The 23,595-nt window shown below is 57.1% G+C and overlaps 1 protein-coding gene across 1 annotated transcript in view; it reads right to left on the bottom strand.

Annotated features, from left to right (window-relative positions):
• Positions 1 to 23,595, bottom strand: part of CACNA1I (calcium voltage-gated channel subunit alpha1 I) — a 122,565-nt gene that overhangs the window by 16,730 nt on the left and 82,240 nt on the right. The window contains exons 10-27 of the mRNA XM_004373878.1: positions 18,744 to 18,895; positions 17,619 to 17,804; positions 17,209 to 17,326; positions 16,199 to 16,354; positions 15,605 to 15,698; positions 14,852 to 15,054; positions 13,703 to 14,173; positions 13,227 to 13,327; positions 12,431 to 12,554; positions 12,095 to 12,163; positions 11,221 to 11,405; positions 10,522 to 10,648; positions 9,560 to 9,685; positions 6,916 to 7,005; positions 4,022 to 4,214; positions 3,276 to 3,427; positions 1,643 to 1,752; positions 864 to 997 (exon numbers count right to left, since the gene is read on the bottom strand). Of these exons, the coding sequence (XP_004373935.1) occupies positions 864 to 997; positions 1,643 to 1,752; positions 3,276 to 3,427; positions 4,022 to 4,214; positions 6,916 to 7,005; positions 9,560 to 9,685; positions 10,522 to 10,648; positions 11,221 to 11,405; positions 12,095 to 12,163; positions 12,431 to 12,554; positions 13,227 to 13,327; positions 13,703 to 14,173; positions 14,852 to 15,054; positions 15,605 to 15,698; positions 16,199 to 16,354; positions 17,209 to 17,326; positions 17,619 to 17,804; positions 18,744 to 18,895 (2,791 nt within the window). The remainder of the gene's footprint in view (positions 1 to 863; positions 998 to 1,642; positions 1,753 to 3,275; positions 3,428 to 4,021; positions 4,215 to 6,915; positions 7,006 to 9,559; positions 9,686 to 10,521; positions 10,649 to 11,220; positions 11,406 to 12,094; positions 12,164 to 12,430; positions 12,555 to 13,226; positions 13,328 to 13,702; positions 14,174 to 14,851; positions 15,055 to 15,604; positions 15,699 to 16,198; positions 16,355 to 17,208; positions 17,327 to 17,618; positions 17,805 to 18,743; positions 18,896 to 23,595) is intronic.

The following is a 23,595-nucleotide window of genomic DNA, read 5'->3' as shown; positions in this document are numbered from 1 at the left end:
CATGTGTGCACGTATGCACGTGTGTAAATGTGGAAGAAGAGTGAGAAAATGGAGGAACATGCAAGCCAAGAGTACATGCTCTCAGATGTCACACTACTAGAACGTAGGTGCACTGCAGGGTGAATGAGGGTGTCAAAAACAGGCACACACAAGGAGGTGGACGTCGGTGTGCAAAAGTGTAAGTGAATGAGGGCACACACGAGTGGGTGTGGAGGGGTTTAAAGTGTGTAACTGAGCCTTAATTAAATGCAAAGGGGCACAAGGACCACATGTGAGCATCCACGCCTCTCCCCTCCCCCTCTAGCTAAAGAGGACTCTGGTGTGACCCACGAGTTTCTCCACATACTCCCCCCACCCCCACCTCAGAGTCTGGAGGTGATGGTGGGAGGCAGGTAGAAGAAGGCGAGGCACCTGGGCTAGCATTAAGGCGGGGTGGGGGGAGGTGGTTTGGAAAGACATATAGAAACCACTTTGGGGTGTAAATGAGGCTTCTGGGAGAAGAAAGGTGGTTTTAAGAAATGTTGAGGACTGGGTTCCAGTAACTGTCCAAGAAATGCCAGTGAGGAACTGGAGCTATTTCACAACATCTTCCCAGTTGGTCTGGGTCCCTACTTCACAAGCAGAGACTGAACCACATGGGTCCTGGTGTCATAGGAAGCAGAAGTGTGTGTGCAGTGTGCTGTGCAAAGCTGTGTGTGAATGAGTGAGGGAGGGCTATGTGTACAAGGTGGACTGTGTATGTCCAGCGTGTGTTCCTCCCGGCTCATCAGGGAGCCCGCCATGCCCTCCCCATGCCAGTCCTCACACCCTCTCCCAATCCACTCCTGTGTGTTCTTCCTTATCCTCCCCACCCTGTCCCTCACCCCGAGCGATGCGTAGAACCCGCATGATGCGGATGATGGTGGGGTTGATGGGCAATGCCGCATTGATCTCAATCTCCTCCAGTGTGATGCCCATCACCGACAGCAGTACAATGGCCAGGTCCAGTTGGTTCCACCTGCTCAGCCAGGCAGAGGGGGGCAGGAGTGGGAAGTAGGGTGAGGGACATTCTGGTTCAGACATGCCTTGATAGGGAGGAGATTCCCAGTACTCTGCCCTCTGTTGTGGCCCACTGGGCTGTATGGTCACCCTCTCTACTAACTGCCCAGTGCCTGGAAACCCTCCACTGGGTCTGGCCCTCTCTGCCCTCCACAGCCTCTGCTCTCTCAAGCAAGGGTCTGCTAGGCTAAATAAATATCTCTGTCCTCCTGCAGGGGAGGAAGCACGGGCTCTGACTTAGGTCTAAATCTCGGCCTAGATGCTCTCTCTGTGTGGCCTTGGGCTGTCCTTCAACCTCTCTGAGGCTTGTTCCTTTTGAAAACTGTTCCCTCTGAAAACAGATTAGCATCCCCGCCTGTGCAGTACAGAGGACCCACGGGAGATGAGCTGAGAAGGGCTTGATAAAATGCCCTGCACCCCTCGGGTGGGACCACAACTACTTCCTGTTCAGGGCTATAGGCAACATAAAGGGGGCCTTGGGCATCAGTGCCAAGACATTTATTAGTTCCCCTCCTCCAGCTGCTCCTGGCTTTCCCAGGGCTAAGGACTGCTTTGTTATTCTACAGCTCACCCTATGCTTCCCGAGCCTAGCCTAGCCACTTACCGGTCCTTGAAGAACCGCCTCAGGCCAAATGCCACCAGTTTCAGCACAGCCTCCAGCACAAACACAGTGGTGAACATGTAGTTGCAGTACTTGAGAGCTGTCTCCAGAGACTACAGGGTGTAAAGAGAAGCATCAAAGGGCTGGGAAGGGCCCCGGTCATCATAGGCCACATCCATATCAACCGGGCCCTCAAAGGAAAGAAGGGAAAGGTAAAGGCCTCTCCAGTCACCCAGCACAGGGCACCCCCAGCCAGGTGCTCCACACCCCATGATCCAAGCTCCATGACCTCTCCCCACCTTTCTCCAGTCAGAAAGCCTCTATCTTTTAAATGGAGAATTTAGTCCATTCATATTTAGTGCAATGATTTATATATCTAGTTTTATTCCTTCCATCTTACTTAATGTTTATTACTTGCTTTACATCGTTGTTTCCCGTTTCTTTTCCTAATTTCTACAGGTTTGGTCAGTTCCTCTTCTTTGGAGGTTGTATGAGATAGTAGTTACAATGTTTCACAATGTAAAAAAACGGGCTCCTGAGTCACTTCACCACCTAGATTTGAATCCTGGCTCACCACTCACTCCTTACTCATTATGTTACCTTTGGCAAGTCACTTGATCTCTCTGGACTTAGTTTCCCAGTCTGTAAATTGGGGCTAATAATAGTATCTACTTCAGAAAGTTGCTGTGAAAATTAACAGCAGTTCTGTGTTGGGCACAGAATAAATACTTGGTTGTTGTTTTTGTTGTTAGATGTCGTCAAGTTGGTTCTGACTCATAGCGACCCTATATACTCGGTAAATGTAAGCTATTATTATTTCATTTTTCTTTGTCAATTTGGAAGTTCTACTATCACTGTTCCATTCTGCCAATGGCTGCTTTCCCTTTCCCTGCATTCATAATGTTCTTCTCCTATTATTTGAAATAAGATACTAATTTCCTCACCTGGAGGTTCTGCTTCCCTCTTATTTCCCCTCTACTTCATTAAGTTGAGGTTTTCAGAATGTACTTTCTCCTCTCATGCCCCTCACACTCCCTGCTCTGCAACTAGCCAGGAACTGATCACCCCCTCATGCTTTCCCACCTCTGGGTATTTGGCCACAATGTTCCTGCTGCCTGGAATGCCCTTCCTCCAGTCTCCATTTGCCAGGTGGTAGGCTTTGAATCCAAATCTAAGTCCAGCTCTAGCTCCTCTACCTCTTACCTGAGTAATTTGGACAGGGTATTTAATCTCTCTGAGACTCAGTTTCTTCATCTGTAAAATGTGGACAGAGCCCCTCCCCCACCTCAAGATTGTAGTAAAGATAAAAAGAGTTAATATATGTAACTTGTAAAGAGTAAGTATTTAACACACAACAGCCATCGTTACCTGGCATTTAAGGCTAGACTCAAATGTCCCCTCCCCAACACACCACGAGTGAACGACCTTTCCCTATGACCTTTTCCAGGTGTGAACTTCCTGAGGGCAGGGCCACCCCAAGCCTCCTCCCCTTCTGGTGCCCAGCCTGGCATGGAAGGGCTGCCCCAATCCTGCCATCAGCTAATACCGCTGCTCCACCCCATCCCTGGAGTGGGGTTCCTGCTGAGGCTGCACCTGGCCGTGTGGCTTTGGGCCCAGAGTTGGGGCTGGGGCTCACCGTGGGCTGGTTGTAGTGCTCCAGGGACATGGTAACCACGTTGAGGCAGATGATGAAGGTGATGAAGATGTCCAGGTAGTGGCTGGTGCACATGGAGTGGATGAGCAGCCGGGTGGGGCAGTAGGTAGCATAGTAAGGTAGCCGCTGGGCCTCTGCAGGATGGTGGTGGTAGGAATGGATAAGACAGACCCCAAAGGGTTGGGCAGAGGAAAGGGAAACAGAACACAGGACAGAAAAGAGAAGGAGAGGGAAGAAGCAAGGGGGCAAGATGTCGATCCACCCCAGACCCTGGGCATCAGACAGCTAGGCCTCCCCTGCCCACCCAGGGCCCCACGAGGGAAGCATTTCAGAGGAGACACAGGAGAGTGGTATGCAGAGGACAGGACACTGATTCCCCCTCTCTAACCCAGACGTGCCCATGGGAAGGGCTCCTGGCCTGTTACAGGGAGGACTAGGGTCCCCTGGCTCAGGGATGGGCATCCAGGCTGCCTCTGTGCTCTGCCTGGACCGAACTTCTGGGGCCTCATTCAGCCTGACAGTGTTGTCATCCCTCTGACTGGGTGAGCACCAATAGGGGTGCAGGCCACCTGGACAGGCAGATACTGAGGGAAGGAATGGGGCCAAGGACATAGGGGCCTGTATCTCTTGCTCCCTTCCAGCTGAAAAGGCCCAGGAGGCTGAAGTCAGGCCCAGCAGCAGAGGACTTGGGCTGGGGTGGCCCATGCCCTCTGCCATCACCCACTCACTCCGGCGCTTCTTCTCAAGGCGCCGCAAGCGCTTCTCCTCACGCCGCCGCGCCTCCTCGGCCTCCTGATGCTGCCGGCACTTGTGGAAGTTCTCCACGACGACACCCACAAACATGTTGAGCACGAAGAAGCTGACGATGAGCAGGAAGGAGATGAAGTACAGCAGCATCCAAGGGTTGTGGTTGGTCACAGGCTGCAGGGGAGCCAGATAGGGCTGAGGCAGGCTTGTGGGGTGCTGCCAAGCCATAGCAGGTGCCCAACCTCGCTGAGCCTCAGCTCTCTGGTCAGTACGATGGGGGTGCTAACAGTGTCTACCTCCTAGAATGGCTGTGCCCCACCCTGGGCCTGGCATGAGTAAGGTGCTCAGCAAAGAGAGGCTCCTTCCATTCCCTCCTCCAGTTGGTGCCTCCTGGGCCTACATACCCATTTGTTTTCTTCCTCCTCCCCACCTATCCACCCACTCCCCCACCTACCCATTCATCCATTCACTTATTCACCTACCCACACATCCATCCATCCATCCACCCATCCACCCATCCACCCATCCATTTATCCATACGTACATACATCTTATCCATCCATCCATCCATCCATTTATCCATACGTACATACATCTTATCCATCCATCCATCCATCCATCCATCCATTTATCCATACGTACATACATCTTTTTATCTATCCATCTACCCACCCATCTATCCACATGTCCACCCACTCACCCACCTACTCATACATCCATCCACCCATCCATCCATCCATCCATCCACTCATCCATTTATCCATCCACTCATCTACTTATCCATCCATGCATCCATTTATCCATCCATCCATACATCTATCTATCCACCCGTCCACCCATCCATCCATCCACTTATCCACCCACCTACCCACCTACCCATCCATCCACTTATCCATTTATCCATCCATATATCCATTTATCCATAGATACATACACCTACCCATTCATCCATCATCCATCTATTTATCCTCCATCCAACCATCCTCACATCCTTCTCCTCCATCTATTCATCCAGTCAACAAAATGCTTATTTCTCTACATGAACCTGTTACTCTCTTCCTCTCTGCCTGCTCAGCAACTCCCCACCTACAATCCCTCCTTCTCTAGGAGGGCTGCCATGACAACTCCAGCCCTGACTAGTATCCCTGCCTCTGGTCTCCTGGCCTAGAGACTCTCCCTCAAGCCAGCACTCAGCCACTCTACACATCTTGTCTTATGCTCTCCCTGTAGTTCCCACATTTGCAACTCATTTCCCAACTGGGTCATGCTTAAACCCCAGTGCACAGCGATGACATATGTTCTTAAAATGCTCCTGGGGCCTCCAGGCAGACTTGGGTTCAAATGCCAGTTCTCTCCCCCACCATGACCTGCATGACCTTGGACACATTAAGGGACCCCTCTGAGCCTGTTTCCTCACCTGAAAAGTGGGGATAATCATATCATCTAGAAGGGTGCAATGTCCATGTAGATAAAGCAGCTAGGGCAGAACCTGGCTCAGAAGTCTGCGAATGGGTGAACGAGGAGCAAAAGCATTTGAAGCTAACACCCAGAATGACGAAGAGGAGGGACACACACCCTTGCTGCCTGCTCTAAGTGCCCATGGGGGACATCAAGGGACTCGGCTGTGGCCCCTGCTCCCCACGGTCTCACAGCCAGGGGCCAGTGGAGGAGGCAGGCAGGCCTGGCCATGCAGTGCAGTGTAGGCCGTGTCCGGGTGGGTGGCCCAGGGAGACCCCAGTCCAGTTCAAGCTTAGACAGAGGTTCGACCCCACGCCCCCTCACTGCACACCTGCAGCATCTAATACCATGATCGGCTCCCTGACTGCCCGCAGGAAGGCCTCAGACCCATCCACATGTAGATAACAGAACAGCAGAGAATGAAGCACAGAGGCTCTTGTGGAGTCCACATGTGCATATGTGCGCGCGCGCGCGTTTGTTGGAGAAATGAACAGACAAGAGGGTGGAGAGGATGCTTCTGAGTCCTCACCACCCTCCCACCCCCATCCCATACCTCTAGTTCCAGAATCTCCAGGGTGGGTCCCATGAGGACAAGGTTCATGTGACCAAAGGCCAAGAGCCAGAGGTCACTGACAGGCCTGGGGGTCACCCACAGCCCTGACTCATTGCTGATACTCCTGACCAGAAAATCCCCCTGCTCCTTCCCCAAACAACTCCCTCAGCCTGGACACAGCCAACCGTGGTAAGCCTAAAGTCCCTGGCTGGACCCAGCGGGGACCCCTCCTCCAGAGGCCTGAGGGCTCAGGCCTCCACTGAGCGCCCTCCCCAAATCCGTCTTCACCCAGCAGCCCTGGAGGCTCCCACAGCAAATCTGCCAGCATCACCGCCTTGCTGTGCCTCTTCACTGCCTCCCGGCTACTGTCAGAGTACACGTCAGCCCTCATCAGGGAGCACACGGGGTCTTCCGGATGATCCAGCCCTGCTCTTCCTCCACTGCCTGGCTCCTCCTCTCACTGTCCACTCCAGCCCTTGACTCCCGATGCCTGAACGTATCACTCTCTACCCTGAGGCTGCATCTACTGCCCCAGCTGGCTGGCAAGGTCCCCTCCTTCTTCCCATCTTGGTTCACCACCCACAGGGCTCTGGCGGCTCCAGGCAGGAGCTAGGTCAACCTCTCTCCCTGCAGAGCACGTGGGTGTTTGTGGAAGCGGATGGAACAGGGACTAACGCAGCCCAAAGGAGCAGTTCGAATGGGGGAGGATTCAGGCCAGGCTGGCCAGGGGCTGGGCGGGGGCTGAAGTGGGCCGAGACTGGCAGCCATGGGTCTTGCTGGTACAGATTTCAGACCCCTGGACTCCAAAGACCCCCATGTGCTCCCACCCCTGCCTGGGCCTGGCCTGGCCTCAGCCATGCCCACCTGCTGGTCCACGGCAACAGCATCTAGTCCATTGTACATGATGTTCACCCAGCCGTCCTTGGAGGCCAGGACAAAGAGGGACATCAGGGCCTGGAAGACATAGGGAGGGCACAGGGGTGAGGGGGGTGGGAGGCTCAGGCTGCACCTGCCCCCTCTTCAGTTCTCCATTTTGCTGCCTCTAAGAGACAGAGAGAGGGAGACAAGGAGGACTTCCCTGCATGGGGAACACCCTTCTTGAGGACCTACTATGTGTCTGCCATGTATTCTGCTGGGTACTGCTGCAGGAGAAAGAGCACTGGACTGGGAGTCCTGGGCTCCAGTCTCACCTCCAAAATGAACCAACCGTGCAATCTCAGCAAGAAAATTCCTGAGCTCCTGTCTCCTCAGCCACCACACGGGCTAATAATGCCTGCCTGCCCAGGGTGCTGGGAGGCTCAGCTGTAATTTTAATCTGGAAGATTCCTGACAAACCTGAGGGGCCCTGCCACTGCCACTCTCGGGGTAAAGACAAGCTTGCAGCTCATTATGGAGCTGAGAGAGGAGTCAGGGGCCCTGGGCTGTAGTCCAGACTCTGCCATTCGCTGGCTCTGTGATTTGGGGCAAGTTCCTTGATGTGTCAGGGCCCCAGCCAGTGAGTGGGATACTGACCTGTGCTGCCCCTCCTTCCCACTCACACAGAGCAGAGACCCCTTCCTCTTTCCTTTCCAGGTGGGAATGGTGCTGGGGGTGCCCAGAAGGGGCTCAGCCCCAGGAGCAGGTCAGAGCAGGGGACACAGAGGAGGCCCCCCTGCCAGAGAGGCACATGAGGCCATCGCCTGCCAAGGGCCCAATGACCCCCAGAGCCCTCGGGTCACGGAGCCTGAAGTGAACACAGCCTGGCTGGGGCTCTGACAGCACTGCTGTCATCATTCCCACTTACAGACGAGGAGGCTGAAGCACAGAGAGGTTCCAGGACGTGCTTGAGGGCACACAGCTGGCAAGCAGCTTCGCAAGGATTGAAGCCCAGGCTAAGGGCCAGGCTGTCAGCCACATGTGGTGGCCACACAGAACACCCTACACTACTCATGACTCCAGGTGAGTCAGCCAGTGTCAAAGACACCAGAATCGGAGAGGGCTGGGGAGACTCCGAACGAGGAGCCTGGGGCAGGCTGACGGGTGAATAGGGTTGGAACCAAAACCAAACCCGTTGCCGTGGAGTCAACTCTGTCTCATGGTGACCCCACGTTACAAGGTAGAACTGAGCTCCACAGGGTTTTCTTGGCTGTAATCTTTACGAGGAAACCCTGGTGGTGTAGTGGTTAAGAGCTATGGCTGCTAACCAAAAAGTGGGCAGTTTGAACCCGCCAGGCCCTCCTCGGAAGCTCTGTGAGGCAGTTCTATTCTGCCCTATAGGGTTGCTATGAGTCGGAATTGACTCGATGGCAACAGATTTTTTTATTAATCTTTACGAAAGCAGATCGCCAGGCCTTTCTTCCACAATGCTGCTGGTTGGGTTCGAACTGCCCTTTCAGTTAGCAACCAAGCACAAACTGTTCGTGCCACACAGGGACCTTAACGGGAACAAGATCATACAAAGACTTCGGCTTAATTTTCTCTGCTGATTTGCCTGGCTTTTCTTCCTCAGCTGCTTCTAACATCTTTCCCCCTCTGTCTTACGTCTGACAACTGACTGAGTTGTTAAAAATTTGAAAAAGCACTGCTTCTAGAGAAGCGGTGGGGATGGAGGGACAACTGTGTCTTGACATCGCTTCCCTGGGAGGCCAAGCAGACTCCCTGCCCCTCCACGGCCCCATGATCCCCCCAGATGGTATGGGGGGGGAAGTGGTCGGGGGATGGGATCTTCAGCAGGACCCAACCAGAAGCTGCCCTGCAGAGGGGCTGTCACTGTCTGCCCTGAGCCATTCTATGCCCCCTCCCTCCCTGTGTGACCTGGGCAAGGTGTCTCCACCCCCCGCCTATTCATAGCTGATCCCTTAAGTGGGGCCTCGAGAAATAGGAGCCATTTCAGGTAGTAGGGTTGGGGCCAAGGCTCTAGCAGCAGCCAGTTGGGGGTGGGGCTCTCATCTGAGGCACTGCCCAGATGGGAGGCCCTGGGGAGAGAGGATCAGGGGTGAGGCAGGAATTGGGCCTGGGTCTGCCTGCAAACTCAAGAGTGGAGAGCAGAGAGGATGGGTGAGGGGAGAAGGGAGCCTGCCCTGGACCAGAGGCTTGAAGCACTTTAATCTCCAGTCCAGCCTGCCTGGTGGGGTGCGATGTTCCCACTTTATAGATGAGGTCACAGTGATAGGAAGCGGCCAAGCTGGGATTCATACCCAGGCCTGGCTGACTCGCCTGTCAGGGTTCCCTGGGTGGCCGGTAACCAATGTTCACCAGAACACCTACTAAGTGCCAGGCGCTTGCTAGGCACTCTGGACACAGGACCTCTAAGCCTCATGCCACCTCCGAGGTGAGTGATACACCTACGCACAACAGGAAACCGAGGCTCAGAGAGGAAGTCATGCAGCCTGTCCTGGCAGCACAAGACTAGAGCCAAGTCTGTGGTCCCAGGGTTGTTGGCACACGAGAGCTGTTACCCCCACCCACTGGGGCAGGGCAGGACAGCACTGAGGGTGGGTCAGATCAGGGGTAGGAGGGTGGCACTCACCTGACCCAAGTTGTCGAAGTTGTATTTGCGATGGACCCAGCGGTAGTTGGCGGCCATGCAGTCAGAGCGGTTGGTGATGTTGCGGGTGTCCACACCCAGGCAGTGGTAGAACTTGCCCTTGAAGAGCTGGGGGAGGGGGGCAAAGTTAGTGACGGTCCTGCAAATCAGAAGAGGGACCGCCCTTCATGGGCACTTCCTCTGGGCCAAGCTCATGACCACACCACCTCAGCAAGTGCCCACAGCATGAAGGTGAAGCTATTCTCATCCCATCTCACAGATGAGGAAACTGAGGCCCAGCAGTGTTGGGTGATTTCCCCAAAACCCTCACCTGAGACTTACCAAAGGGCGGAGCCAAGCCTCACACCCTGGTCTGTCTGATTTCGGGTCACAGACCCCAGAGAGACCAGACCCAGTTCCTGGACTGAGGATTTGAGCAGGGGCCCCATGGGAGAAAGTCATCTGCATATTCCCAAGAGGGGAGAGAAAAGTGAAGAGACCCTCTCTGGGGACCCAAACCCTCTTCATGTCAACTGCCTCACCTCTTTATGATAGCCACGGATCCTAGGCTCTTTCCCCAAACGTGCCCTGCTCGGTCCCACCTTCCCACCTCCTGAGATGCCTTCCCTCCACCATCACCTGTCACGATGGCACCTTTCTTCCAAGGCCCGTGCAAAGGCCACCTCCTCCAGGTTGTCTTCCCTCTTGTCCCGCCACACCCCTACACCGGCCCTGTGTTCCTGGCATAGGCTGTAATCTCATTTACCTGTCTTGGACTCAGCCATTTGGGCCCGTCTGTCTCCTCCTGGACAAGAAGCTCCCTGCTGGCAAGGCCACCTGAGCCACCAGGTTGGCCAGCACAAGGTCGGCCTCAGGGAGCGGGTGGACTGGCCGGTCCCTGCCTGTACTGAGCTTCCTCTTCCCCAACCACACAGCCCACCCAGACCTGGCCAGGGCACCCTCACCTGCACCCCCAGGATGCCGAAGATGATGAAGAAAGCACAGCAGATGAGAACGATGTTGCCGATGGGCTTGAGGGAGGAGATGAGCGTCTCTACTACCAGCTTTAGGCCAGGCGCCCGGCTGATGACCCTGCGGGCAGAGCGGGGCCTGGGCACTGTGAGCCTATGGCCAGGCCTGGAGGCAGCCCCACTCGGCCCAAGTCCCCAGGGCTGGGCCCCCTAGGGCATGAAGACAAGGGAGAGGAACACAGAGAAAGCGGCCAGGCCACATGGATTTGGGGGTAACAGGTGGTGAGCAGTGACCCAGGCCCCAGATCGATACACACAGTAGGACACTGCCCTCACTCAGGCCTCTTGGGAGCCACATCACACCATCTCTAGAGACTGGGCCCAGAGACAGCAGTGAGGCACCCAGGGACACACAGACATCGTTGGCAGCATTTGTGGGGGGGCACCTTCCGTCTCTGCCCTCCGACTGGAATGGAAGGCCCTGCCCTTTTCAGCCATCCCCCCACCTCCTGCCACAGGGTCTCCAAGATCCCCTCTCCAGGAGCTGGCACCCCTGGCCCTGCTCAGCTGGGGCGTGGCACGAGCTCGTGAGAGGACTGAGTGGGTGAAGAGAGTGGGAGTGGGGGGTCACGCAGTCCCCTGCAACTTCCTGGGCTGCACAGGTACCACCACCGGCGGGGAAGCAGTCCTCACCGCAAGGGGCGTAAGGTGCGCAGGAGCCGAAGGACCCGGAGGACCCCCAGGATCTTGGCTCCCCCGGCCGAGGCCACAGACACCACGATGTCGATGATCGACACGAAGACGAGGAAGCCATCCAGCACGTTCCAGCTGCTGCGCAGGTACGCCTGTTCGCCGAAGTACAGGCCCAGAGAAACCACCTGGGTGGGCGGGGGAGGGGTCAGGCCGGCCTCCTCGGCGAGGGGCGGGGCGTTTGGCACGTCAGCCGGACACCGCGTGGGGACCGTGTGGGTAAGATTAGGCCAACCCCTGTGGGGGGCGGGGCGAGGTCAGGCCTGCCTCCCTGGGAGGGGGCGGGGGGAGAGATGGGGCAGTGTCTGGCAGGTCTCTCTTGCCGAGGTCCGGGCTGCGGATGGTCGGGTAGCGAGATGGGCAGGAGACTGGGTTGACGGCCCCCGCTCTGAGGCGGGGCGGTGGGTGGGGCAGGGGCGCAGCATGCCGCCCTGTCCGTTCTCCGGGCTCTAATCACCCTTTCACCCCTCTGTCCCGAATGCCCTTCTCCCTCTCTTCCATCTGGCTAAGCTAATTCAAAGCCACCCGCTCTGGGACGCCTCAGATGGAATCAGTCCCCCGTGCGCCACACCACCAGCGGGTTCCTCCACACTGCAAACCCTGGCCTGCGTTTGCTTTTCTGGCTGGGTTGTGAGTTCTTGGAGAGAGAGTGTGGACATGTATGAACCCCTCTCGGCCCTGGAGCCCAACCCAGGGGCTGACACTGAACAGGGGAGGGGGTGGACGCTGATGGACCTGACAGGCTGAGGGAAGGGCCAGGTCAGGGCAAGGAGACCAAAGCTGGGGGCAGGGCAGCTGGGGGGTAGCCGGGAGCTACCTTCAGTGTCATCTCGCCCACAAAGATGGCTGTGAAGATGTAGTTGGACACAGTGAGGAAGATGCGTTCCTGGAAGAGTGGGGAGAGACCTAGGCCCACGGCTCCCAGGTCTGCTGCGCCACCCCATCAGTCCCTGCCCTTGGCCAAGGGCATCCAGGAGAGGCCACCAGATCAGTCTACCATGGCGTATCCCCTCCAGAGGCAAGCTCCCTGGCCCACCTCCCCCATGGTGCTCGGTGCTCTCCCAACCCCCCTTCTTCCTGGGATATTGTCCCATAGCAGGCCCCGGTGGCCTGTCCTGCTGCATTGCCCTGCCCGAGGCCCAAGGCCACTCACGGTGCTGCCTGCCTCTATCTGGGGCCGCTCCAGGGCGATGGTGATACAGTTGAGGAAGATGAAGGCCAGGACGACATAGTCAAAGAGCTTGTGGGCGATGATGGTCTGGCACAGGACCCGGAACCTTGGTGGGGTGGGCAGGACCCCTATGAGCATTCGTTTTCCTCTCCCCCTGGCACAAGAAAGGCAGGGAGCCGAGGCACACACAGGGACCAGAACAGCCTGGGGGAAGTGACCCCCCTCTTCTCTGGCCACACAACAGGTGCCAACTTTACATCTGCTCATGGCACCCACCTGGAGCCACAGCCCCTAACCACACACCCACAGCAGCTCCTGGCACCACAGGGTGAAAGACACCCTCCTGCCCTGGCACTCGAGGCCATCCAAACACAGACCACATCCCTGACCCCTTCCCCCAGACACACGGACACCACATTGCCTGCTATCCTCTGCTTCTGCCCCCAGGCATTTCCTCAAGCAGCTCCTTCCTCCACCTGGACCGGCCTCCTCCTCTTCACAACCCCTGCTTCACCTACTGTAATGCTGTCTGCCTCCAAAGCCCAACAGAAGGCCCCCTCCTCCAGGAAGCCTTCCAATGCCTCCTCCAGATGTGAGCACACCAAGCTCCTTGGGTCACAGCTATTTGAAGATTTTTCCGACCTGGACCCTGGAGCTCCCCTGCAGACCCTGCACAACTGGGCAGGAGAGTCCTGTCCGGTTTGGGAGAACTCCCTACCAATGGCCCCCACCAATGTCAACTTCCTGCCCCACGGCCACCCCAAGCCGGGCTGCCCACCTGTTCTCGGGGGAGAAGAGATAGACGGACCAGTCCTCTCTGACCTCGCACCATTCGGGCTTGTAAGCGTCGATCATCTTTCGGACACGGAAGCACAGAGTCTGGCAAGGGGAGGACGGCGCAGGGTGGGTCAGCGCTGCCCAGAGCCTCCTATCTCCGCCCTCTCCAGCCGTCCAACGAACTGTAGGCACTGGATCACCTCCCAACACTTTTCCAGCAAGACCAGACCCCTCACTCCACCCAAGAGCCAGCAGGCAGGGCTCATCTTCCAGGATTGGGCCCAGATCAGGATTGGGCCCAGATCAGATGTGGGCAGTGCGGGCCCCGCCCCTCCTCCCTCTCCCACCTGTAGCCCTGGCCCCTTGTGCCACGCCCTCTCAGAGCCCTCCCACTTAAGCCTGCCCCTAGGGCCCCGCCCACTAATTTCATAGTCAGTCTTCTTCTGGTCCCCGCCCCTAGGCCCTGCCCACACTCACGTAGTCGATCTCCTCTTCATCCTCGTCGCGATTCCGGCGGTCATTCATCTTGGTGAAGACATCCTTGGCAATGCTGGGCATCCTGCCATTGCAGTCCTCGTGCCCCAGGGCCGGGCCGGCCGCCCTCCAGGCTGCCCGCGGGTGGGTGCCCCCCGTGGGCCCCAGCTCAGCCAGATCCACCGAGTCTCTGGTGTCGAGGGAGAGCGTCCGGCGGTGGTGGCGGTGGCGGTGCGCCACGTGGGGGCCATGGTGCGCGTGGTGCGCGTGCGGGGCGTGCAACGGGGCAGCCCGCGAAGGCCCCTCGTCCCGGGCGCCCTCGCAGGCCTGGGCGCTGCCACCCCGCTCCGCCGAGAGCAAGGACTCGTGCTCAGCCGACGGTGGCTTGTGCTTGAGGCTGTTCCAGCTGGAGCGGCGGCTGGCCCAGGTCCCGCTGCGGCCCCAAGGCCCGTAGTAGGAGCTCCGGGAGCTGGACTGGGAGGAGGCCGGAGCTCTCGTCAGCAACCCACACACGCTCCCACGGTTCAGACAACAGGCGCCCACTGGCAGCCGGACCCGCCCCATGAGGCGCTAAGGAGGCCACTCGAGGGCCAGTGGGTGGCCGAGCGGGCAGACTCCAGGTGTCCTCTTCCTGCCCCACCTCCCACTGTTTAGGGCATGTCCACAGGGTGGTTATGTCCACCCCACTTTCCTTGAGGAAGGTAAGCCAAGTTAGAGTCTTCTTCCCATTTTACAGGTAAGGGGCTCAGAGAAGCGCGGTAACATGCCCTTGGTCACACAGCTCGGAAGTGGCAGAGGCCAGATCCAAGCTGGGTCTGCCTGACCCTAAAGCCCAGCTCTTTACCCCTGCCCCCACATTGCTGCCAGGAAGAAAACCCAACTCTCTTTACATCAAACTCTACCAGCACTATTCCTTCCCTCTTCATTCATTCATCCATCCACTCTACTCATTCCTTATTGCCGGGTCCTGCTCTGGCGCTGGGCACCCAGGAATGCAACAGACATGGTGCCTGCCTGTTTTCTCTGGACAGTCTGGTGCCGTAAGCCTGGGCGCCAGAGGCTGAGGCTGGATGGTAGGCACCTCCCCAGGGCCCCCCAAGACACACACCCAGGAGGGAGCACCCATCTGGAGCACCTACAGCAGGAACTCACCAGGGAGCGCTGGTCGTAGCTCATCCTCCCCAGTGACATGACGCTGCTCTTGCGGGAGCCCAGGGTCACCATCACAGGGTCTGGCTGCAGTGAGAGACGGGGGGCAGGGGCCGCGCCCCCAGTGGGGCCCAGATGGCCACCCAGTGGGAGACTGGGGTCCAGGTGCCCATTAGGGGTCATGGGGGCTGGGCAGAGCTTAGGGTCTGGAGGGGTGAGGTGGAGACAGAGGGAGGGACAGACAGGCAGACAGAGACAGAACAAGAGCAAAGGAAGCCATGAGACAAACCGAGACATGGACCATAACAGAAAGCTTTTCTGAGGACAGTAACACAAGTCTTCCCAGTTGGACCCCATCACACGCACCTCCCCAGCTGCCTGGCCTGCAGGGCTCACCACTTGCTTTCTGTGCTCAGGGCCAGCCTGGAGCTTCACCGTGATGGGAACCTCATACCATGCCTACTTCTGGAGGCCGGGCAGGAGCTATCTGCCCAGTTACCAACAAGGACACTAGGCCTGGGCAGGAGAAGGCTGCCCAGTGATGCCGGTGGGACCAGAACCCGGGCTCGGGAGGCTCTGAGGCTCTTCCCAGCAGGCTGCACTGTGTGAAGGGCCAGGGTAGGCTGCAGGTGTCCCTGGGGCAGGTGCTCCAGCCTCCAGCCTGCCTTGAGGGGGAAGCCAGGTGCTGTGCCCTTGGCCCACCTGGAACTCCCGGAAGAGTCCTGGCCCCTGGGTGACCAGTGGAGGCCTGCTTACCTCCCCCGCTGTCCAGGCCCTCCTGGAGCTTGTCAAACTCCTCCATGTTGGATGAGCTCTGGTCCTCATCTGAGTAGGAGCGATTGGCGTCGCCCTGGGGGCCATCATCACGTTGGAACACAGGTCAGTTCAACCCATACCCTACTCCTGAACCTTTCCATGGATGTTTTCACCCATTTTACAGATGAGGAAACTGAGGCTCAGAAAAGGGAAGTAGGTGACCTAAGCTGACGCAGTTAACGAGGACCTGGCCCACAAACCTACATCTGTCTGACTGCAAGTACCCCCAAAGCCCCAAAGAATGGAGGAAGCAGGATCCAGAATCCCAGATCCTGGGGGCTTCAGAATCTCAGAGATGGAGGGGCCTAGTCCTGCACCCCATGGGAGAGGCAGAGATCCCAGATATAGCCCCCATTTGCACCCCTCCTGGGATGGGAAGCCCACTGCCTCATTGGCAACCCCTTCCCCTGGGGACATGTTCCTGCTAGAAATTTGCATTGCAGCCCTCCCCTATCCAGAGACCGCCCCCCACCCCCCGCCAGCCCAGCCTTGTGCAGGCCATGGGGGTGCTTCCTCAACCAGGCCTGAAGTCACCTCTGCCTGAAAACCCTCCACCAGGATGGCCACCAGCAGATTGAAGAGCACATAGTTGCCGAAGGTCATGAGGGCGACAAAGTAGAGGGAGGCCCAGGGGGAGGTAGAGGCCATGCCGTTGTAAAGGACAACGTTCCAGTCCTCCTGGGTGAGGATCTGTGGGTGAGGGACACAGGTGAGTCCCTCAGGTATCCGCAGGTTGCCTCTGGACTACCTCTACCTAGAGGGAGGGGCTGGGGCTATTGACCAGGCCATAGCCCAGCCCAAAGGCAGAGGGACCCACCAGGTGGCACAGATGAAGGCACGTCGTGGCCCGTGCACACCTACACACCCTCTCACACACACACTTGGGCATCACCTCCATCCTCGTGACATACTTCCCAGGGCCTCCCATGGGGGAGCTGCCCCATCATGGGCCTCCCTAGCTGGAGGGTGCCCACCTGGCAGGCCCCATCCACCTGGCAGGCCTCGCGCCCTTGCTCTCACCACACTGCTCTGCAGCACTCTCAGGCCTGCATTGCACACTGCTGCCCGCTGAGTCGTGGGCTTGTGTGTCTACACCCTTCCCTCTCGGCTGCTTCCATAATCCCATCCTCAGTGTTACCCCCAGGACTTCCTCTTAGCACCCTCTCCCGTTTGTGCCTCCCCTGGAGCACCAGCCCATCCAGAGCTGGGAGCCCACCCTTCTTCTCCCCTGGCACCTTCTGCCCCCACTGTCCTGGAGAAAGGAATGCCCTTGACATGTATGCACTCATTTAACCATCATGGCGTCATTGTCCCCATGTGACACACAAGGAAATAGCCTCAGAGAAGAACCACGATGGCACAAAGTCTTAAGGCCAAGCGGAGGGGTAGGGACTGGGCCATGTACCCAGGACTCCCCTCCTGTCAGGCCGCCTTGCTTCTCTGGATCCTAGGAGACGAGGGCACTTCTGAAAAGCATCCCTGGCCAGCAGGCCTGGGAGAGGCCCCCCCTCCCCCTGACATGCATAGACATGCCTGCCACTTACCTGGAACACTGTCACAATGGCCCATAGCAGGGAGTCAAAGTTCTTCCTGTCAGGGACCGTGTCACCTGTGTCTGTGCGGAGGCTGAATTTGCAGCCAAAGATGTGCATCCCAAGGATACTGGGGGAGAATGGAGACCAGCGTGAGGGATGCACGCACACTCAGCTCTCTGCCTGCCCCACCTGGTTTCATTCTCAGAACCACCCGGTAAGATGTGGTGGAGTTGGGGTTGGGCGGTGCTGGCCCCCCTTTACAGAGGCAAACACTGAGGTTCAGAGAGGAAGTGATTTGCTTAGAGCCACATTAAGTGGTGGCCTTGCCCAGAGATGCTCAACCAGCCCACCCCCCTCAGGTCTCTGCCCACAGCCCCGGCAAGCCCCGCAGGTGTGGCCCCAGGGTAGGCGCAGCTCACCTGAAGATGAAGATGAAGAGCATAAGCAGCATGCAGAAGGTGGCCACGTTGTCCATGGTCTTCATGAGCACCACGAGCTGGCGCCGAAGCGCGGGCATGAAGCGCACCAGCTTCAGCACCCGCAGCAGCCGGAAGGTCCGCAGCACCGACAGGCCGCCGTCCGCCTGCCCCACGATCTCCCAGATGCTGTGGCCATTGGAGCGGGCAGGCCGGAGGGTGGAGAGAGGGGAGAGAGGGGTCGACCAGTGGCATGGAGGAGAGGCCGGGGAGGACAGAGAGATGGAAAACTTCCATCATTCATTCATTCCTTCACTCATTCGTCTAACCAACATGTTTTGCAGGTTGTGCTGCTCCGTGGCACCCTCTAAATAAGGGACTCTTAACCTGGAGTGCCCTGGTGGCGCACTGGTTAAGAGCTCAGCTGCTAACCAAAAGGTCGGCAGTTAGAATCCCCCAGCTGCTCCTTGGAAACCCTATGGGGCAGTTCTACTCTGTGCTATAAGGTCACTCTAAGTCAGAATCAACTCAACGGCAACGAGTTTGGTTTTTGGTTTTAACCTGGAGTCCATGGACCCCCTTCCCCCCAAGATGTCTGTGGCTAGAATTCAGGAGGTCCATGAATGTCACTGACCTCTTACTGAGAGGTAGCACTTCTTTCAATTATGAATGTAGACAAACCACAGAGAATTTGTCACCAACTGAAATCACTGATACTCTCATGTCACGTGACAGTTGATGCAGATATTTCCACATATTATTTATGCTCACCCCTTCTTTGGAATGATGGTAGTCACAGACCTGCTGCTAGATCTTGCTATTTAGTGCATTAATCAAGAAGCATGCAAACTGCTGAACAGCGAATTTTTAAATACTCTGTAACTGTGTCTCAGTGTAATTGGTTCCCTTTGGAATGTCGTGTGCTTTATTTTGCACATTTAGAACATTATTCTGAGAAGGGGTCTGTGGGCTTCAACAGGTGGCCAGAGGGTCCGTGGCACGGAAGAGGCAAAGAACCGCTGGTCCAAATCCTCTCTGAGGTGGGCTGGGGGCCAGAGCACTGAATTCCCCTCCTCAGCCCCTCTGCTGGGTGGTGGGGGTGGGGCAGGTATGCGGCGGGAGGGGTACCTGATGATGACAATGATGCTGTCGAAAATGTTGTAGGGGTTGTGCAGGTAGTCGAAGAGCCCGAAGGCGGCCAGCTTCAGGATCATCTCCAGGGCAAACATGCTCGTGAAGACCACGTTGCAGATCTCCAGGATGTTGGTGAGCTCCTCGGGCTGTGGGGGCATGGGGGTGGGGGTGAGGACCCGGTCAGGCCAGCTGGACACTGGTCAGCTCCAGGACCCCCGGGGAGGCAGGCAGGCCTGGTGTCATCTCTGGAGCTCACGCTTCCCCCCTGCATATGGCCTTGAGGACCTCTCACCTCTGCCACCCTGGTGTTCTGAGAGGCCACTGCAGATGGTGAGGCTTGGGGAGAGAACCCTAGGAGTGGCCTCCACAAATTTAGAAATGATGTTGTTACTACTTATTTCCTCAGTGAAAGAGGTCTTATGATACCCATTTTACAGATGAGAAAATGAGGCTCAGAAGCAGCCTGAGGTCACGAGGCTAGACACAGAGCAAGATGGGAAAACAGGTCAGGGGTCTCTGGAAACTCCGTTTGCCAATGACCCTGCCCCTTTTAGGGAGCACTTCCCACGTGACGGGGGCCCCTTCTACACACTTTACAGGCATCACTTCACGAGTCCCTCACAAGAGGCCATTTGCAGGTGAGGAAACAGGTTGAGAGCGGGCAGGTCCGAGAGCGCAGAGCTGGTAAGTGGGGAGTCACAATTCAAACCCGGCCCCAAGGCGCCTGCTCTTAACCACCGTCTGCACAGACCTCCTTGATGAGCCTTCCCCTCTCCCCCGACGCCGGGCAATGGCCGTCCCGGGGTCACGAGTGGCTGGAGACCCACCACGCTTGGTGAAGGGGTACAGGGACCACACACCTGCTGTGCACACAACACACATGATGGCTCTTCACCAGGCGACCGCTCTGGGCGGTGGCGCTTCCGTCGCCCACTTTTCAGAGAGGATGCTAGGGCCCAGGAAGATTAGGGGACCTGCCCAAGGTCGTCAGCTGACCCGGGGGAGCCCAGCCTGCCCCCTGGCGGCAGAGCCCCTCCACTGCCCCTGGAGCTGTACGCCGGGTGGTTTTAGCGGCAAGTGAAGCCCAGCAAAGGGAGTGACTGCGGGACCCAGAGCTGGGCTCCAGACCTGGCTTGGACATTATGTGGCCGTGTGACCCTGGGAAGTCCCTTGTGGGAGGGCCTCAGTTTCCTCATCCATAAAATGAGAGGGCCGAATAGAAGATGACCATATTCACTCCATACCTCTCTGCTAAGGGTCCAGCCCTTTCTCTCCCCTTGCGGCCCCTCTGGGAATGGTAAGGTGTCTGGTGTCTGCTCACTGCCCTGCACCAGGTCCTTCCCACCCGAATCATGGAGAAGGGAAAGGTCATTTGTTCAGCACTGACCCTGTGTCCCATGCTAAGCCTGACACCCCACACAATTACTGACTCCTCACCACAACCTGTGAGGTCACAATTACCAGTTGCCATCAAGTCAACTCTGATTCATGGTGACCCATGTGTGTCAGAGCACAACTGTACTCCATAGGGTTTTCAATAGCCAGTTTTTCATAAACAGATCACCAGGCCTTTCTTCCAAGGCGCATCTGGTGGACTCGAACCTCCAACCTTTCAGTTAGCACCCAAGCACATTAACCATTTGCACCACTCCAAGGTCACTATTAGTGTCTCCATTTTACAGATGAGAAAACTGAGGCTTGGAGAAATGAAGTGATGCTCAGAGCCCCTAGCAAGGAAGTAGCAGAGCTAGACACTACCAAGTCTGACTCCACCGCTCTCCACCGGAAGTCATTCATTCTTGCATGCAGTCCACAGATGCTTTGGAGCATCCACTATGTGCGGGCTTGTGCTAACCAGGGTGGACGGTGGTGAGCGAGTCCTCATTGTCCCTGCCCTCAAGAAGTACATGCTTGGGTGGCAAAGACCAACAGCCACAGCTAACAAGGCGGCGACGGCTCATAACAGAGGGAAGTAGAGGGGGCTGGGGGAACTGTCTTAGTGGAGTCAGGAGCAGCTTCCTGGAGGAAGGGACATCTCAGCAGAGACCTAGAAGCTGAGAGGGGGCAGCCAGGTGACACGGAGGAGAGAAAAGTGTCTGGGCAGAGGGACCACCCAGAGCAAAGACTGGGAGGTGGGCAAGCTGAGAACAGAAGCAGGAGAGTCTCCCACCCCTCAGCAATGCCCACCCACAGTCCCTCAACAGGGCGACAGAGTGCTCCAGGGACCTGACTTTGATTCCATTTGGGTTGAAAAAGAGAAGAGAAAAAACTAACAACCCAACCACCCCCTCCCTGCCTGGTGCCCGGGAAATCTAATAAAACTGCCAGCTCCTCTGAAGCCCAGATAAAAGGAGACGGCCCCAATTCCAGCCGTAATTACATTTGACTCACAAAACGGCCTCAAAGCGGGAGTGGGACCTGAGAGGGTGCCTGGGTGGGAGGAACCACCATCGCCCGCTGAGCCAGGGCCTAAGTTCCCAGTGGTCACAGCTGTCCGTGAAGGTGGTCACTGTTAGCCCGTGATGGTGACTAGTCCGCCCGCACCGGCTGTACACACTCCCACAGCTGATGCGGCCACACACTCTCTCCCGAAAGGTCACCACTGGCTTCCGCCTCCCTCGCAACAGCTGCTTCTCTAGTCAGCCAGCACACACCTGTTAATCTCTTTCTAATGAACCATCCATCACTGCTGCAATCGTTTTTTTGGGAGAGACAGGGCAGTGAGAGACATCAAGCAGGGAGAGACAGACAGACAAATATAGACAGAGCGAGAGACCGTAGGGAGGCGGGTGTGTGGAGAGAGATGGAGCAGAGATGAGAGAGATGGACAGAGACTGGAAAGACAGAGGGATATAGACACTGAGGCTGAGAGGCAAAGGCAGGGAGTGGGGAGACTGAGACCTAGAGAGAAAGACAGAGACACAGATACAGACATACAGAAGGACCCAGATAAAGACACTCTGGGAGTCAGGCAGACAGACAGCAGAGAGATCCAGCCAATGAAAGAGTGCCTGGGGGCAGAGAAAGCCCAGGTAGCCAGAGGCAGGAGGCTGGAGGGCAGGTGAGGACAGAAGGCCGGGGGAGGCAGAACAGGACCAGCACGTCCTTGCCTAGTGCCAGGGCTTGGGTGGCCCATTCAGCCTGGCCTCTGGCCGTTTCTGAAGGAGTGGACAGGGCCTGCTGGGCTGGGTCTCTAAGCGGGCCCCCAGGCACCTGTCCAGCCCAGCACACTCCCCCTTCCTGGAGAGCAAGGTGGGAAGCCTGGTGTCGCCTGGTGTCACCTGGTGTCCACTGAGTATGACTATCTTCATGGGTGGGGCTGAGTCTTGGGGAGAAGCCGGTGCTCAGTCCAGGGCTTGTGGGGGAGAGCAGGGAGTCAGGATACTGACTGCAGCGGTGCTGGGTTAACTGCCTCCCAGGGGCCGGGCCAGCTACGCACTTTCCATGCATCCTCTCATCTAAGCCTCAAACAACCTTATATTATCCCCATTTTATAGATGGGGCACCTGAGGCTCAGAGAGGAGAAGTGACTGCCCAGAGCCATGACCAGTCAGTGGTGGAGTCAGATCTCGAACCCAGGTCCCCTCCCTCTGGTCCCGCCTACCTCCCCATGTCCCAGGCTACCTTCACCTGCCCTCCTTTCCTGACATGAGGCTCCAGTCTGACACAGCCACTCCCCTGCTAACAAATCTTCTGTGGCTCCCACTGCCCTGAGGATAAAGCCCTCACTAAGGTCTAGCCTCCTGGCTGTCTATCTGTCCTGCCCTTGTGCACATCTTCTGAAGGGCTCATGACCCTTTGAGGGGGGATGCCGATGTTCCCCGCCCCTAGGTCTGTCCCTCCTCTCCATCTAACTGATGGACTCCTAGTCATCCCTCAGGATCCATCGCCAGTGCCACCACCTCCAGCAAGCCCTCCTTGGCTACAACCCAAGTTGATGCCTCCCTCTCCTCTGGGCCCCAAAGAGCTGGAATATCAGGCCAGCCACCCCATCCTCTTCTTCCCACGAGAATAAACCAGTCCATGACTTGGGGACCTTGAATGCAGCCCCCTGGAAGCTGGGCCGGTAGACACGCCCTTTTCTGGGGTCAGCCCTGTCCTGGGAAGGTCCCTTGCACTTCTGCCCTGCTGTCCAGTCAGCAGACTCACTGCTCTTGGTTCTCCAACTTTATGACCTGAGCCAGGGAGGGGCATCCAAGGCCACCCTCCAATTCCAGGACAGGATGAGGATGCCAGGCAGCCCGGCCCAGCTCTGGAGGAGCCTGGAAGGGTGTGTGACAGCAGAGAAGAGGAAAGACTGCTTCCCTGACCCCAGACCTGGGGCTCTGCCTCACCCTGTATACTTGCCACCCTCAGCAGCACACAAAGCTCCCCTCAGCCAGGGTGGGAAGTGGGGCAAGCGGGACCCCTGTGACGCCTCCCCCACAGTCAACACCCCTGCAGGAGGGGGCTGCATGCATGGCATGCACCAAGCCTGTTGTTGTGAGGTGCCGTCCAGTCGGTTCCAACTCATAGTGACCCTATGTACACCAGAACGAAACACTGCCCGGTCCTGTGCCATCCTCAAAATTGTTGTTGTGCTTGAGCCCACTGTTGCAGCCACTGTGTCAATCCATCTCATTGACGGTCTTCCTCTTTTTCACTGACCCTCTACTTTACCAAGCATGAGGGACTGGTCCCTCCTGATAACATGTCCAAAGTATGTGAGACCAAGTCTCTCCATCCTCGCTTCTAAGAAGCATTCTGGCTGCACTTCTTCCAAGACAGATTTGTTTGTTCTTCTGGCAGTCCATGGTATATTGAATATTCTTCGCCAACACCATAATTCAAAGGCATCAATTCTTCT

This window comes from Trichechus manatus, unplaced genomic scaffold (genome assembly GCF_000243295.1).
Source record: "Trichechus manatus latirostris isolate Lorelei unplaced genomic scaffold, TriManLat1.0 scaffold00027, whole genome shotgun sequence".
NCBI lineage: Eukaryota > Metazoa > Chordata > Mammalia > Sirenia > Trichechidae > Trichechus > Trichechus manatus.
The sequence above is the reverse complement of the archived record's forward strand: the minus strand, read 5'-3'. Positions and strand labels throughout refer to the sequence as shown.